Source organism: Cervus elaphus, chromosome 18 (assembly GCF_910594005.1).
Source record: "Cervus elaphus chromosome 18, mCerEla1.1, whole genome shotgun sequence".
NCBI classification, from domain to species: Eukaryota; Metazoa; Chordata; class Mammalia; order Artiodactyla; family Cervidae; genus Cervus; species Cervus elaphus.
This window is the reverse complement of record NC_057832.1, coordinates 105,040,483-105,054,380: the sequence shown is the minus strand read 5'-3', so window position 1 is coordinate 105,054,380 and position 13,898 is coordinate 105,040,483. Positions and strand designations below refer to the sequence as shown.

The following is a 13,898-nucleotide window of genomic DNA, read 5'->3' as shown; positions in this document are numbered from 1 at the left end:
AGCTCACCCCAGGTTGCTACAGTGGTTGCCAGTGTGGGACAGCTTCCTTATGTTTGCCGGGACGTCCTCAGAACATGGCCCTGGGGGAGATAGCCAGGATCACCACTGTAGGTGCAAAACGAAGGGCCAAGATGCTTAGGTTCTTTCTCATTGGTTCCTGGATGATTCAGATGGTGCCTCCTTTTTCAGAGCCTTCTCTGTTGAATTTGTTCCATTCTGTCAAGCAGGCACATTTGCCAACCCCATAAAGGTGTTTTCAGGTTTAATTCACCTATGAACGACATTCTGCATCGTAAAAAAGATACTTCCATATAGTGATCTCATTGATCCTTCCACAACCCTGTAGGCCAGTGGTTCAAAACTTCAGTGTGCATAAGATTCACTTGGGAACATTGCTAAAAATACAGATGTCTGGGGTTCTACCACCAGAGATTAACAATCAACATATCTGAGGACCCCACTTTAAGAAATCCTGCTTCAGGCTCTGCAGAGCAATGGCTGAAATTCCATTGTACAGATGAGCAAACTGAGGCTCGGGGAGTTTGAAGCAAGTCACGTGACCAGCAAACAGCAGAAAGGGAGTCAGCTTGCAGTCCTTCTGACCCAGGCCTTGTCTACTTTCCTAGACATTTCTGCCTCTACCTGGCATAAGGTCTCCCTATGGTTTATTGTCTGTGTTCCTTTACTGAGTTACTCATCCACTGACACGGCAGATTTCTGTTGTCACTGGAAGGGATCCTAATCCAACACTTCCTCCTTTTGAAGAGCTTTCCTGAATTCTCTCCTTTGCCCAGCCCTGCTGGGAGGTGTGGACCGGGGCAGGGAGTGGGGCCAGGTGTGAAGGGTACCTCCCTTCCGCAGGTACTGCTGGGGCTCTGCATCTCGTGGCTGCTCTGCTTCGCGCTCACAGTCACCGACGCCCTCCCGTCAGCACCCACAGCCTACGGGTACCTGGCCCGCACTGACACCAGAGGCAACGTCCTGAGCCAGGCTCCGTGGTTTCGCTTCCCTTACCCAGGTAATGAGAGCACTGGGCCCTTATTGCCTGGGACACACGCTTCTTAGGTCTGTCCATGGGGCTCAGGGCACCAGAGTGGGTGGTGGGTGGAGAATCTTCTTCAAGGGATCTGACAATAGCCTGTGGGTGGGAAAAGCACAGAGGAACCCGACCTCTAGCCAGCATCTGGGTCTCCTGGACTTGGAGGGTCCCACACAAGGGAGGCTCGAGACTGAAGGAGAACATTTCTGGGCTGGAGGTCAAGGCCATCGCTTAGGCCTCTTTTGTCTCCTTTCCCTGCAGTTCTTGGCTCAGGTTGTGTGAATAAGCACGTTTCAGCAGTGATAGGCAGGGGTGGCCTCGTGGACTAGGGAGCTAGCGCCTCCCTGAGTAAGTATCTTGACTTCAGAATGCTTCAGGGCCTTCCTGGGAAAAGGCCGGGGTGCTCGTTCTTTGTGTGCCCTGGGAGCTCAAGGTCAGGGCATCTGACCTACCCCCAGGGAGGCATGGGTAAGCAGGGGTTCAAGACAAAGTCTCAGGACAGTTGTGGGGCTGGAAGACGTGTTGCCCAGTTTTTAAAGCCTTCCGGAGAATCCTCTCAGAAAGAAATTATTTGGGGGTCCAGTAACTTGTTGTCTTCTGGGTTAATATTCCCTCTGCATTGGATTTTCAGGACAGTGGGGCCTCCCCACCGTCAGCCTGGCTGGGGTCTTTGGGATCAGCGCAGGCGTCATCTCCTCAATGGTGGAGTCAATAGGCGATTATTATGCCTGTGCCCGCCTGGTGGGGGTGCCACCCCCTCCGAAGCACGCCATCAACCGAGGCATCGGCATCGAGGGCCTGGGCTGCCTGCTGGCAGGAGCCTGGGGGACAGGGAACGGTACCACCTCCTACAGTGAGAATGTGGGCGCGCTGGGCATCACCAGGGTAAGGCTGCAGACAGAGGTCCATAGGTGTGTGTGGGGGACGGGGGTGGGGGTGGGTGTGCAGGCTAAGTACCTGGATCTGTCACCCATGTCTTAGTCTCTTACTGCTGCTGCAACAAATTACCACAAACTTAGTGGCTTTCAACAACCCAAATTTATTATCTTACCAATCTGGAGGTCAGAACTCCAACACAGGTCTCACAGGACTACAGTAAAGGTATTAGCAAGGCTACGTTCCTGCCTGGAGGCTCCAGGGTAGAATCCATTGCCTTGCTTTTTCCATCATCTAGAGGCTCCCCACATCCTTGGTTATGGCCCCTTCCCCCCATCTTAAAGCCAGCAACATTGCATCTCTCTGACCTTTCTTCCTTTGTCACGTCTCCTTTTGACTACCCCTGGGAAAGAGTATCTGTTTATGTGGGTATGTGTAATTAGATTGGGCCCACCTGGGTAATTCAGGATACTCTCTCCACCTCAAAATCCTTAAGTCCCTTTTGCCATGTGAGTTTTGGGATCAGGATGTGGACATCTTTTTTTTTTTTTTTAACTAATGAGGCAATTTATTAACCCAGCATCATTTGTTCTAATGCTTCTTGTTGGCAGCTGCCACCTGTCCAGCGATTCTGTCCAGATCTCTCTGTCCCTGAGGTGTTAGTTTGCGGCCCCCATCTTGGTCCTTTTCCACCATTTTCAGCCCCTCCAGGGCTTGGAGGACCCGCCGGGCCACGCTCTTGGAGCCTCTGCTGAAGTGGCTGGGCATGACGCCGTTCCTCTGACGCCCACCATAGATCTTGGTCATGGAGCCAACCCCAGCGCCACCCCGGAGGTACAGGTGGCGTGCCGTGGAAGCAGCTCGTGTGTAGAACCAGTTCTCATCGTAGGGAGCAAGTTCTTTATGCTTGGCCAGCTTGACGGTGTCCACCCATTCAGGGACTTTCAGCTTCCCGGACTTTTTGAGGAAGGCTGCCAGAGCTCTGACGAACTCCTGCTGGTTCACGTCTTTTACAGTAACTCCAGGCATTGTGCGGCCTCCGCGCTGCCAGCCAGGGGAAAGGAATGTGGACATCTTTGAGGAGCCATCATTCTGCTTACTGTTCTTGACCTTCTTGGTTGTGGTCCCCTGTACCTGCATGTCCAACGGGTACCTCTCACTCAGCGTGGCCTCTGTGATGTTCAGTCCATGCCCCGTTCTTACTTCTCCTCCTTGTAAAGCTTGTCCTAGTGAATCTTTGTCGTCTCTGTCCTGTACCCCTCACAGTGGATTCTGTTTTCTCAGGGTGCCTGTGGCCGTCTTGTCCACTTTTCTCCAAGCAGGACCACAGCTTGATCAATCATCTCTCACCTGAATGTGGTAGCATCCTTAACTGTCCCTCCCCAGAATCTTGCCCATCCCTCATCTAGCTGCCACGTGGCTGCCCAAAGATCTTCCTAGAATCCAATTAATCCCTACTTAAAATCTCTTCGGGGGCTCCCGTTTTCCACAGGAAAGCCCCCTAAGTTCAGCACAAGTTCTTCAAGATGGTGCTTTCTAAGAAGGCTTGAAAAGAATAGTATTACGATGTTGCTTTCCTGTCTGCTTCAGTGCAGAGGTACGGTGTTTCCCAGAACAAATGAAGTCAGCTTTGGAGAATACAGAGCCCGCTATCCACTTCCCCTCCCTGCATTTTCTGATCGCTCTCTCAGACCTATCCACCTCTGTATCTGCATGACCTCGGGTCCACAGTGGGAGCTAAAATGTGTGAGCAACAGCAGAGCCAGCACCCACCCCTGGAGCAAGTACCATGTGAATTGACACCATGGACTCTTGGATATTTTCCCAAAGTTTCCAAACCTTTAGTGCAAGTGAAAGGAATGTTTTTCCATGTGAGGATCACTGACCCACACAGAAATATAACAAGAATGGGCTACATGAGTATAAAGCAGCAACTATTTTTCCTGCTAAAGGAAGCAAATATCATGCAGAACAGAAAATTATACTCAATAAACGGAACAAAAATTTTTTTGATGTATCATTTCTGAACTAACTTTCACTTTTCTGAACTAAGGCTGTTTAGACTAGAGGGAAGGAGCAGGGCAGAAAGGTACATGCTGCTGCTGCTGCTAAGTCACTTCAGTTGTGTCCAACTCTGTGGGACCCCATAGATGGGAACCCACCAGGCTCCCGTCCCTGGGATTCTCCAGGTAAGAATACTGGAGTGGTTTGCCATTTCCTTCTCCAAGGCATGAAAGTGAAAAGTGAAAGTGAAAGCGCTCAGTCGTGTCCGACTCTTAGCGACCCCATGGACTGCAGCCTACCAGGCTTCTCCATCCATGGGATTGTCCAGGCAAGAGTACTGGAGTGGGTTTCCATTGCCTTCTCCAGAAAAGTACATGAGCAGGCTACAAATCCAGTTGTTGTTCAGTTGCTCAGTCGTATCCTACCCTTTGCAATGCCATGGACTACAGCTCAGTTCGGTCGCTCAGTCATATCCGAATCTTTGTGACCCCATGGATGACAGCACACCAGGCTTCCCAGTGTCCATCACCACTCCTGGAGCCTACCCAAACTCATGTCCATCACGTCGGTGATGCCATCCAACCATCTCATCCTCTGTAGTCCTCTTCTCCTCCTGCCTTCAATCTTTCCCAGCATTGGGGTCTTTTCCAATGAGTTGGTTCTTTGTATCAGGTGCCAAAGTATTGGAGTTTCAGCTTCAGCATCGGTCCTTCCAATGAAGATTCAGGACTGATTTCCTTTAGGTTTGATCTCCTTGCAGTCCAAGGGACTCTCAAGAGTCTTCTCCAACACCACAGTTCAAAAGTATCAATTCTTCAGCGCTCAGCTTTCTTTATAGCCCAACTCTCACATCCATACATGACTACTGGAAAAACCATTGCTTTGACAAGATGGACCTTTGTTGTTAAAGTAATGTCTCTGCTTTTTAATATGCTGTCTAGGTTGGTCATAGCTTTTCTTCCAAGGAGCAAGCATCTTTTAATTTCATGGCTGCAGTCACCATTTGCATTGATTTTGGAGTCCAAGAAAATAAAGTCTGTCACTGTTTCCATTGTTTCCCCATCTATTTGCCATGAAGTGTTGGGACCAGATACCATGATCTTCATTTTTTGAATGTTAAGTTTTAAGCCAACTTTTTCACTCTCCTCTTTCACTTTCATCAAGAGGCTCTTTAATTCCTCTTTGCTTTCTGCAATAAGGTGGTGTCATCTGCAAATCTGAGGTTATTGATAATTCTCTCGGCAATCTTGATTCCAGCTTTTGCTTCACCCAGCCCAGCATTTCGCATCATGTACTCTGCATATAAGTTAAATAAGCAAGGTGACAATATACAGCCTTGATGTACACCTTTCCCGATTTGGAACCAGTCCGTTCTTCTATGTCCGGTTCTAACTGCTGCTTCTTGACCTGCATACAGGTTTCTCAGGAGGCAGGTAAGGTGGTCTGGTATTTCTGTATCTTTAAGAATTTCCCACAGTTTTTTGTGATCCACACAAAGGCTTTAGCATAGTCAATGAAGCAAAAGTAGATGTTTTTCTGGAATTCTCTTGCTTTTTCTGTGATCCAATGGATGTTGGCAACTTGGTTTCTGGTTCCTCTGTCTTTTCTAAATCCAACTTGTGTATTTGGAAGTTCACGGTTCACATACTGTTGAAGCCTGGCTTGGAGAATTTTGAGCATTACTTTGTGTGTGTGTGAAATGAGTGCAATTTTGTGCAGTAGTTTGAACATTCTTTGGCATTGCCCTTCTTTGGGATTGGAATGAAAACTGACCTTTTCCAGTCCTGTGGCCACTGCTGAGTTTTCCAAATATTGGCATACTGAGTGTGGCACTTTAACAGCATCATCTTTTAGGATTTGAAATCACTCAGCTGGAATTCCTTCACCTCCACTAACTTTGTTCGCAGTGATGCTTCCTAAGGCCCACTTGACTTCACACTCCAAGATGTCTGGCTCTAGATGAGTGATCACCGCTTTGTGGTTATCTGGGCCATTAAGTTCTTTTTTGTATAGAAGTGTGTATTCTTGCCACCTCTTCTTAATATCTTCTGTGTCTATTAGGTCCATACTGTCCTTTATTGTGCCCATCTTTGTATGAAATATTCCCTTGGTATCTCTAATTTTCTTGAAGAGATCTCTAGTCTTTCCCATTCTTTTGTTTTCCTCTATTTGCTTGCATTGTTCACTTAGGAAGGCTTTCTTATCTCTCCCTGTTATTCTTTGGAACTATGCATTCAGATGGGTATATCTTTCCTTTTCTCCTTTGCCTTTCACTAGTTCTTGGTTCTCTCCTAGTTGGTGGGGTGGGAAGTGGGGGACAGGTGGTGGCGTGGGGGGAGGAATTAGGTTGAAGGTCAGAGACCTCCCATCACTTCTCTAGGGTGTTGTAGCTTCCAGCTCAGATGTCAATCCTGAGACCAAAAGAGGCCCAGGGTTGCATGGTAAATACTGTGGTGGTAGGATTTTGGATGACCTGCCATTTATGAGATCATCAGTATATCCAAAGGGCATTGGTTGAACCTGACAAGTTGATATATTGTGCTTAGCTTCATGCTTAGTTCCCACAGTTCATTGTTAGGGTTATAAACAAAACAGAAGTTTCCTTTGGCGTGGTAAACTCTTTTTTCTTTTGATAGGCAAGAAGTAGATGTATTAATATAGGATAATTTTAAGAGATGCAGCGGGCAGGCGAGGGAGGCCTGCTGATGTGGTAAATTCTTATCACATGTTTTCTTATGAAGTCAGTTAAATAAATTGTGCTCATGAGGTTCTCAAGGCAAGAATATTGAAGTAATTTGCCATTTCCTTCTCCAGTGGACCATGTTTTGTTGGGCCCTGTATAGCAGGGGCATGCCCTTCAGCCACTCCATGTAGCCAGAGGACGTGACTGGTGCCCTGGTTGTCCCACTGCTGGTCCTCACTGACCGTATAAACCTTCACCAACCACCAGGTGTCAGTCAGTGGTCACTGTGCTCTTAAGCTGGGAAGAAGAATAAGCAAAGGTAGAATCTACTACTTTATCACTGCACTAACGGATTTCAGGTTGTTGACACTGGAGTATCTTAAAATTTTTAAAAATTGTGGTAAAAGACACATAACATAAAATCTACCATCTTAATATTTTTGAAGTGTACAGTTCCGTACTATTAAGTGTATCCACAATGGTGTGCAACAGATCTTCACAGCTTTTTATTCCTACAAAATAAAATATCCTGGAGTATCTTTTTAATGTTTTTGTTTGTTTCTTTGGTTTTTTGCATTTTGGCTGGGCCACATGGTGTGTGGGATCTTCGTTCCAGGACGAGGGATGAAACTTGAACCCTGGGAAGCCCTGTCAAGCATTGCCCATGTATGCATGGACTTACCTGTGGGCTCTCAGTTCTGCCCCCTTGGTGTATGTGTCTATTTTTATGCTAGAACCATACTGTTTGGATTACTATAGTTTTGTAGTATAGTTTGAAATCAGGAATTGAGATGGCTCCAGCTTTATTTTTCTTTTTCAGGATTGCTTTGGCTATTTGGCATCTTTTGTGCTTACATAAGCATTTTAGGGGGCTTCCCTGGTGGCTCAGATGGTAAAGAATCCCCCTGCAATGCAGGAGATCTAGGTTTGATCCCTGGGTTGGGAAGATCACCTGGAGAAGGGAATGGCTATCCACTCCAGTAATCTTGCCTGGAGAATCCCATGGATAGAGGATGCCGGTGGGCTACAGTCCATGGGGCTGCAAAGAGTTGGACACAACTGAACAACTGACACTATACTACTATATATAAGCATTTAGGATTTTTTTTCTATTCCTGTAAAAATGCTGTTGGAAATTTGATAGGGATTGCAATGAATCTGTAGATGACCTCAGTAATATGGACATTTAATAATACTAATTCTTCAAGTCATGACATAATATACCTTTGCATTTGTTTGTGTCTTCTTCAATTTCTTTCATCAAAGTCTTATAGTTTTCACCTCCTTCTTTAAATTCATTCTTAAATATTTTATTGTTTTTGATGCTATTATGAATGGGTATGTTTTCTTTCTTTTTCAGATGTTTTATTATTAGTGTAGAAAAATGTGACATTTCTGTATGTTGATTTTCTATCCTGTAACTCTACTGAATTCACTGATTAGTTCTAACAATTTCTTAGTGGAGTCTTTAGGATTTTCTACATATGAGCTCATATCATCTGCAAGTAAAGATAATTTTACTTCTACTTTTTTTATTTGGATGCCTTTTATTTCGTTATGTTACCTGGTTCCTATGGCTGTGACTTCCAGTAATGTGTTGAATAGGAGTGTGAGAGTTGTCACCCTAGTCTTGTTTCTGATTTGATCTTAGAAGAAAAGTTTCCCACCTTTCAGCACTGAGTATGATGTTAGTTGTGGGCTTTTTATATATGCCTTTAGGTACATTCTTTCTATATTTGATTTGTTGAAAGTTTTTTTTTTAATCAAGAAAGGATGTTCAGTTTTGTCCAGTGCTTTTTCTGCATCTATTGAGATGATCATATATTTTTATCTTTCATTCTGTTAATGTGGTGTTTCACATTTATTGATTTGCATATGTCGAGACATCCTTGCATCCCAGAGATAAATCCCCATTTGATCACGGTGTACGATCCTTTTAATGTGCTGTTAAATTTGGCTTGCTAATATTTTGTTGATAGTTTTTGTATCTATATTCATCAAGGATATTGGCCTGTACAGTTGACCCTTGAACAATATGGGAAATGGGGTGGGATTAGGTGCACCAACCCTCCTCGCAGTCAAAAACCCTTGTATAACTTATAGTTGGATCTTTGTGCATGTGGTCCCTCCATATCCATGGGTCCATCATATCTGTGGTTCCACATTCAGAGAGTCAGCCTACCATGGATTATTTGGTGCTGCGGTGTTTACTGTTGAAAAATCTGCATGTACAGGAACCCACACGGTTCAGAATCATTGTTCAAGGGTCACCTGTACTGTCTCTGCTTGTAGCGTCCTTATCTGGCTTTGGTAATGCCAGGGTCCTGCTGGCCTCCTAAAATGAGCTTGTGAAGTAAGTATTATTAATTCCACCTGATAAATTTGGAGGCTGATATTTGGAGAGGTTAGATAACATGCATAAAGTCACACAGTTAGTTAGAGGCAGAGTTGGATCTGGCTGTCAAACCCCATTCTTAAGCATCAGGCCACTCCTTCCCCAAAGAGACTTCATGCCACTTCTTTGCAAAAAACTGCCCAGAGAAGGAGCACTGGAGTCAGGACTTGAAGATAGGTATGAGAGCAGCAGAGAGGTGAGGTGGGGAAAGAGGCCGGGACCCAAGGCCACACCCTCATCCTTTCCCTAGCCCCATGTGGGAATAGAGGGGGATCCTCCTGCGGGTCTCCTAGAGCTGTTGTTTGCGATTCCCCAGGAAGAGGGCAGAGATCTCCAGGGCATGTGTCCTGGCTGGAGCTCAGCCACCGTCTGTACCCCTTTCCCCTGAGTGCTGCAGGTAGGAAGCAGGATGGTGATTGTCGTCGCGGGCTGTGTGCTGCTCCTGATGGGCATATTTGGGAAGATCGGGGCTGCATTTGCCACCATCCCAACACCCGTGATCGGAGGCATGTTCCTGGTGATGTTCGGGGTCATCACTGCCGTGGGGATTTCCAATCTCCAGGTGAGGCGAGGCACCCTTAGAAAAGCAGCAGCATTGCATCTCCTGAGAGGAGCCCACGGGGATGGAGATGAATGGAACAGGGCGGGGACAAGGGAGGAGAAGGGAATCCTCTAGTCCCAGTAAATGCACCGGCCCCAAATGGAAGGAAGAAGTAACCAGAAACATCCAAACTTCTGAAAAACAAAATTGCATCCTTTTGGATTGGATTATTCAAACCACTCAGCTCCCAGGGTCAAGGGGGAGTTGGGACTTGGCTGAGAGCCTGTGCCCTCAGAATCCAACGTCCCCCTCCTACCTCCAGTGATGGGTGAGCAGGGGGCACTTTGGAGGGGTGCTTGGTATTCAGTACAGGTGCTGATGGCTCCGGGCCCCTCTCCTGCAGCACGTGGACTTGAACTCATCCAGAAACCTCTTCATCTTCGGCTTCTCCATCTTCTGTGGGCTTGCCATTCCCAACTGGGTGAACAAGAACCCAGAGAGGCTCCACACAGGTGATTGTCCATCCTCTAGACTGTGACCATTCCAGGGGCAGAGCTTGAGGGGGGACCCTTGGTCCCCGGGAATTCCTGTCACTTCCTTTAAATTAACTATAGTCACCATGTTGTACCTTACATCGCCATTACTTATTTCCAGTTTTGTTGAGATATAACTGGCATACCTCACTGTATGAGCTCCAGGTATACAGCATAAAGTTTGGATGTACATACATTGTGAAATGATGACCATAATGAGTCTAGTTAACACCCATCATCTCACATAGATACAAGAAAAAGAAGTGGGGAAAAAGGAAAAAATTCTCCCCTTGTAATGAGAACTCTTAGGGTGTATTTTGCTAACAACTGTATGGTTAACATACAGCAGCGTCAACCATAGTTTTCATGTTGTACATTACACCCCTCATACTTACTTATCTCATAACTGGAAGTGTGTACCTTTGGATCACCCTCCTCCAGCACCTCCTTTTCCCACTTCCCGCCTCTGGTAACTGCAAATCTGATCTCTTTTTCTATGAGTTTTTATTTTGTTTAAAGAGTCTACATATAATAAGTGAGATCATACATATTTGTCTTTCTCTCTGATTTATTTCACAGCATAATGCCCTAAAGGGCCATCCATGTTGTGCAAATAGCGACATTTCATTCTTTTCTTATGGCTGGATAATATCCGTTGTAAATATACACCACATTTTCTTTAGTTGCTCATCCATTGATGAACACTCAGGTTGTTTCCATATCTTGGCTGTTGTAAATAATGCTACTGTGAATGTGGCTGTGCATGTATCTTTTTGAGTTGGTGTTTTCATTTTCTTTGAATAAATACCCAGAAGTGGAATTCCTGGGTCATATGGTAGTTCTATTTAAAAATTTTTAAGGAACATCCATGCTTTTTTCCATATGGCTGCACTAATTTACAGTTCCATCAATGATGTGTAAGGGTTTCTATTTTTCCACATCCTTGCCAGCACTTCTCAGTCCTTTTTGGTAAAAGCCATCCTCACATGTGTGAGATGGTATGTCACTGTGGTTTTGATTTGCATTTCCCTGATATCTGTGATGTTGAACACCTTTCATGTACCCGTCGGTCAACTGGACATCTTCTTTGGGAAAATCTCTGTTAAGATCCCCAGCCCACTTTTTTTTTTTTTTTTTAAATTATTATTATTATTTTTTTTCCAGTGGGTTTGTCATACATTGATATGAATCAGCCATGGATTTACATGTATTCCCAATCCCGATCCCCCCTCCCACCTCCCTCTCCACCCGATTCCTCTGGGTCTTCCCAGTGCACCAGGCCCGAGCACTTGTCTCATGCATCCCACCTGCCCAGCCCACTTTTTAATTGCTGTCACTTTTGTCTCCACTCTAGGGATTCTCCAGCTGGACCAAGTCATCCAGGTGCTGCTGACCACGGGCATGTTTGTTGGTGGATTTCTGGGATTTCTGTTGGACAACACCATCCCTGGTAGGACTCGTCTTTGCTCTGAAAACTGGCAGTTCAGGAACCCTGAGTGGGTCCAGGGTCTGGGTGGGGTGATTTAAAGTCCCTGTCTACAAATATAGTCACATTCTGAGGAATATGAGGAAGGGAGTTAGGGCTTCAACATATGATTTGGGGGGTGGGTGGGTGAGCACAATTCAGCCCATAAAAGGACCCTAAGGTGGGAAATATACTAGAAGCAAAGCTCAAAAGGCACAGCCCCAGCTCTGTTAGAGCCTGCAGTCTAGTTGGGGAGGGAGAGAACACATGTGTATATTCATATTCCAACACAAGCCGTAGCTGGTGTGCTGTGTTCCGGGTGCTCCGTACTGAGTGTGCAGAGAGCAGCAGGACACGCCCTGCCTTCTGGAGCCTCACAGGCTTGTCGGAAAGGGAGACACAACCACAGACCATTACCATACAGGGCCCTGAGTGTGGTCAGGAGCACATCAAACCCATCAGTGCTGAGGATGTGTCAGGGGAAGGGTGCAGAGTTGTCCTCACTGGTGGCTCTCCGTGCTCCCTTCTTGGTCCTCCTACAGTTTCTTGAAAGGACCTCTGTAATAACTCCTGCTTCATGATATGCTGTTTTCCACGTTTCTTCGCTCCACCAAATGTAAAATACATCTGCATTCCAGAAACTGAAACATAGAAAGGTCCGCCCCAGAAGATGAGGAAAGAACAGTGGTTCACAGAAGGTCACACCCCAGAACTCAGAAAATGCCTGGTGATGAGCTGAGTTGTTGTTTTTCAGTCAGTCACTCAGTCCTGTCTGACTCTTTGTGACCACATGGACTGAAGCACGCCAGGCTTCCTTGTCCATCACCATCTCCCGGAGCTTGCTCAAACTCATGTCCATAGAGTCAGTGATGCCATCCAACCATCTTGTGTTCTGTTGACCCCTTTTCCTCCTGCCTTCAATCTTTCCCAGCATCAGGGTCTTTTCCAGTGAGTCAGCTCTTCGCATCAGGTGGTCCAAGTATTGGAGCTTCAGCTTCAGCTTCAGTCCTTCTAATGAATATGTTTGATTTCCTTTAGGATGGACTGGTTTGATCTCCTTGCAGTCCAAGGGACTCTCAAGAGTCTTCTCCAGCACCGTAGCTCAAAAGCATCAATTCTTTGGCTCTCAAGCCTTCTTTATGGTCCAACTCACATCCATTGAGTTGAGTTGGGCGGAGTTGAGCTGAGCTGATTCTTGGGGTGGGCTGGGAGGAGGAGGAGGAGTTGCCGGCAGGACCAGGGCACTGTGAACTGGCCTCTCCAGAGGCTCCTTCCGCCCAGGTCCGCCGGCTCCCTTGGGGCCCAGTCCTGACCCCGCTGCTGTCTCCTATTAGGAAGTCTGGAGGAGAGAGGCCTCCTGGCATGGAATCAAGTCCAGGAGGAGTCTGAGGAGACTACGAAGGCCTTGGAGGTCTACGGCCTCCCCTGGGGGATCGGAACCAGGTTCTGCGCGTCCTCCTGTGCCCGGTACCTCCCCTTCTGGCCCGGGGAAGGCGAGGTGGCAGCGAGCCGGCTCTCACTCTGCCCCCGGGACACCTCAGGAGAGCGGCCGGAGAGCGCCGTGGACACCCGCATGTGAGAGGGCCCCGAATGCACCGTCCCCACTGTGTGCTCCTCTGCCCACCCACGCATGGGAGGTAGCCTGTCGTCCTGAGCACCTCTGCACCCCACACTTGGTGGCAGAGTTAGACAAGTGTTAGATTAAGGCCAGGGCAAGCGTGCTGTGACCCCGTCAGTGAGTCAGCGAGGTCTGGCCTCAAGCTACATCCTTACCCCGTGCTCCAGCCCTCCCGTCTCCAGTCTAAACCAGTGCAGCCCGGTGTCCACACAGAAAGCCTCTAGGCAGTATTTTGATGCGTTGGGAGGCAGAGGCTTTGGGTGGGGCAGGGGACAGAGATGGAGCTGTTAGCTGAAAGGTGACAGTAACATTTCTCTTCCTCTGCAAAGAAGTATGAGGCCTGCTGACCCCTCCCATCCAGGTTCCTCCCAGTCAGGCCCCTCCCCTCCAGGCCCCTGCCATTGGTAAACGCTGCCCTTGTGCTAAGTCACTTCAGTCGTGGCCGACTCTGCAAGCCTTTGGACATTAGACCACCAGGCTCCTCTGTCCATGGGACTCTCCAGGCAAGAATACTGGAGTGGGTTGCCATTTCCTCCTCCAGGGGATCTTTGCAACCCAGGGATGGAACCCGCCTCTCTTACCTCTCCTGCATTGGCAGGCAGGTTCTTTACCACAAGTGCCACCTGGGAAGCCCCTGTAAACACTGAAGGGTCTGCAAAGCTACAGTCCCTGCATATCCCCAGTGCTAGTCCTTGGAGTCAGATTGTGCATCACAGGATGGTATGGTGAGGCCGGGAGCACTGG

General features: G+C 47.3%; 2 protein-coding genes across 2 annotated transcripts in view; one reads left to right on the top strand and one right to left on the bottom strand.

Annotated features, from left to right (window-relative positions):
* The window catches only part of LOC122674248 (solute carrier family 23 member 1-like), a 57,022-nt gene extending 43,438 nt beyond the window's left edge, over positions 1-13,584 (top strand). Inside the window, exons 7-12 of the mRNA XM_043872433.1 lie at positions 862-1,018; positions 1,671-1,924; positions 9,395-9,559; positions 9,942-10,050; positions 11,426-11,521; positions 12,871-13,584. Coding sequence (XP_043728368.1) covers positions 862-1,018; positions 1,671-1,924; positions 9,395-9,559; positions 9,942-10,050; positions 11,426-11,521; positions 12,871-13,115 — 1,026 coding nt within the window. The 3' untranslated portion in view covers positions 13,116-13,584. The remainder of the gene's footprint in view (positions 1-861; positions 1,019-1,670; positions 1,925-9,394; positions 9,560-9,941; positions 10,051-11,425; positions 11,522-12,870) is intronic.
* On the bottom strand, positions 2,470-2,983 carry LOC122674250 (40S ribosomal protein S19). Its single transcript, XM_043872434.1, has one exon. The coding sequence runs from the start codon at positions 2,942-2,944 to the stop codon at positions 2,507-2,509; it is 438 nt and encodes a 145-aa protein (XP_043728369.1). The 5' UTR covers positions 2,945-2,983; the 3' UTR covers positions 2,470-2,506.
* Positions 13,585-13,898: the final 314 nt, after the last annotated feature.